Source organism: Panicum virgatum, chromosome 2K (genome assembly GCF_016808335.1).
Source record: "Panicum virgatum strain AP13 chromosome 2K, P.virgatum_v5, whole genome shotgun sequence".
NCBI lineage: Eukaryota > Viridiplantae > Streptophyta > Magnoliopsida > Poales > Poaceae > Panicum > Panicum virgatum.
Window position 1 is genome coordinate 3,060,430 of NC_053137.1, and position 1,407 is coordinate 3,061,836.

Genomic DNA, 1,407 nt, shown 5'->3' on the forward strand with positions numbered 1-1,407 from the left:
GTATTTATAGGAGTGTGAGTATGCGTGCGTTGTGAGTATTTGAGTTGTACTGTGTAATCTAAAAAATCTATTAGGCCAAGCACGAACAATGGCGCGCATGGATCAGTCATGGCCAGCTGGCCGAGACCAGGTAAAGTAATCCTTCCAAAGTCGCCAAGTTAATCCAAATTAATCCCCGCCGATCCTATCGAAACGAAAGGCGATCGCCTCCATGGAATTCTTTCCCCTCTTGGAAATCTTTTAAGCGCCATCATTGACTATGGACCAGCATTGTTTCTTTTAACAGCTATAATAGTAGCCTGCTGTCTACACTACAAGAAATCCTCTAAATCCATAACGATTTTTCGATGAAATTTTGTGAAATCCTCTACCCCGCGGGCTACTCGCCTCAGCTCTTGCGTATCGATCGATCACAACGGCAAGATCGAAGCTATCAATCTAATCACAGGCCGGAGCTTCATAATGAGCTTGTCGGCAATGGCGTCGCCAAAGCTAGCGTGCCTAGCCCTGGCGGCCTTCGCGGCCGTGCTCGCCATCATCACGCCGTGTGCGGCGCAGGAGGACTCGCCGCAGGACTTCGTGGACCCGCACAACGCGGCGCGGTCCAACGTCGGCGCGGGCGCCGTGTCCTGGGACGACGCCGTGGCGGCGTACGCGCGGAGCTACGCGGCGCGGCGCCGGAGCTACTGCGCGCTGGTGCACTCCGGCGGGCCCTACGGCGAGAACATCTTCTGGGGCTCCGGCGGCGGCGCCGGCTGGTCGGCGTCCGACGCCGTGGCGTCGTGGGTGGCCGAGAAGCGGTGGTACGACCACGGCAGCAACAGCTGCTCGGCGCCGGAGGGCCGGTCGTGCGGCCACTACACGCAGGTGGTGTGGCGCGACTCCACCGCCGTCGGCTGCGCCCGCGTCGTCTGCGACAACGGCGGCGGCGTCTTCATCACCTGCAACTACAACCCGCCGGGCAACGTCGTCGGCCAGAGCCCCTACTAGCTAGCATGCTCTGCCTGTATGATCGGTCGAATATATGTGTGTGTACCGGGTCGAAACGAATACATTGTGTCAGCTGCATATGCATACGATCGATGTGATGATATAAAAATATTCAACGATAAAATCATGTGATTTTTAGAAACAATTTCTGGTCTTACCGTATCGGTTCATGATAATCCGTTTTCTTGGCATGTGAGCTTTGCACTTATCGGCCAACAGAACTAGGCAGGGGTGGTAAAGGGTCTAAAATTTTGAACTAGAAAATTTAAGAGCTAGACGTTAAAAATGGCTGAGCTCTAATCTTATACAATTTTGAACTAAAATATTTAAGGGTATTGTTGGGCTATAAAAAAGCCACTAGGGCCATGGCCCATTACCACCTCTAGAACTAGCTGAATGAAGTAGTCATTTGCAGTT

The 1,407-nt window shown here is 53.2% G+C and overlaps 1 protein-coding gene across 1 annotated transcript; it reads left to right on the top strand.

Moving 5' to 3' along the window:
* Window positions 1-477: 477 nt before the first annotated feature.
* Window positions 478-990, top strand: LOC120695841 (pathogenesis-related protein 1-like). The gene has a single exon (XM_039979065.1). It carries the CDS (start codon window positions 478-480, stop codon window positions 988-990), a length of 513 nt encoding a protein of 170 aa, XP_039834999.1.
* The last annotated feature ends 417 nt before the right edge of the window (window positions 991-1,407 follow it).

Bases quoted from the DNA above. Each gene is read 5' to 3' on its own strand.
- LOC120695841 (XM_039979065.1), top strand. From the start codon at position 478: ATGGCGTCGCCAAAGCTAGCGTGCCTAGCCCTGGCGGCCTTCGCGGCC.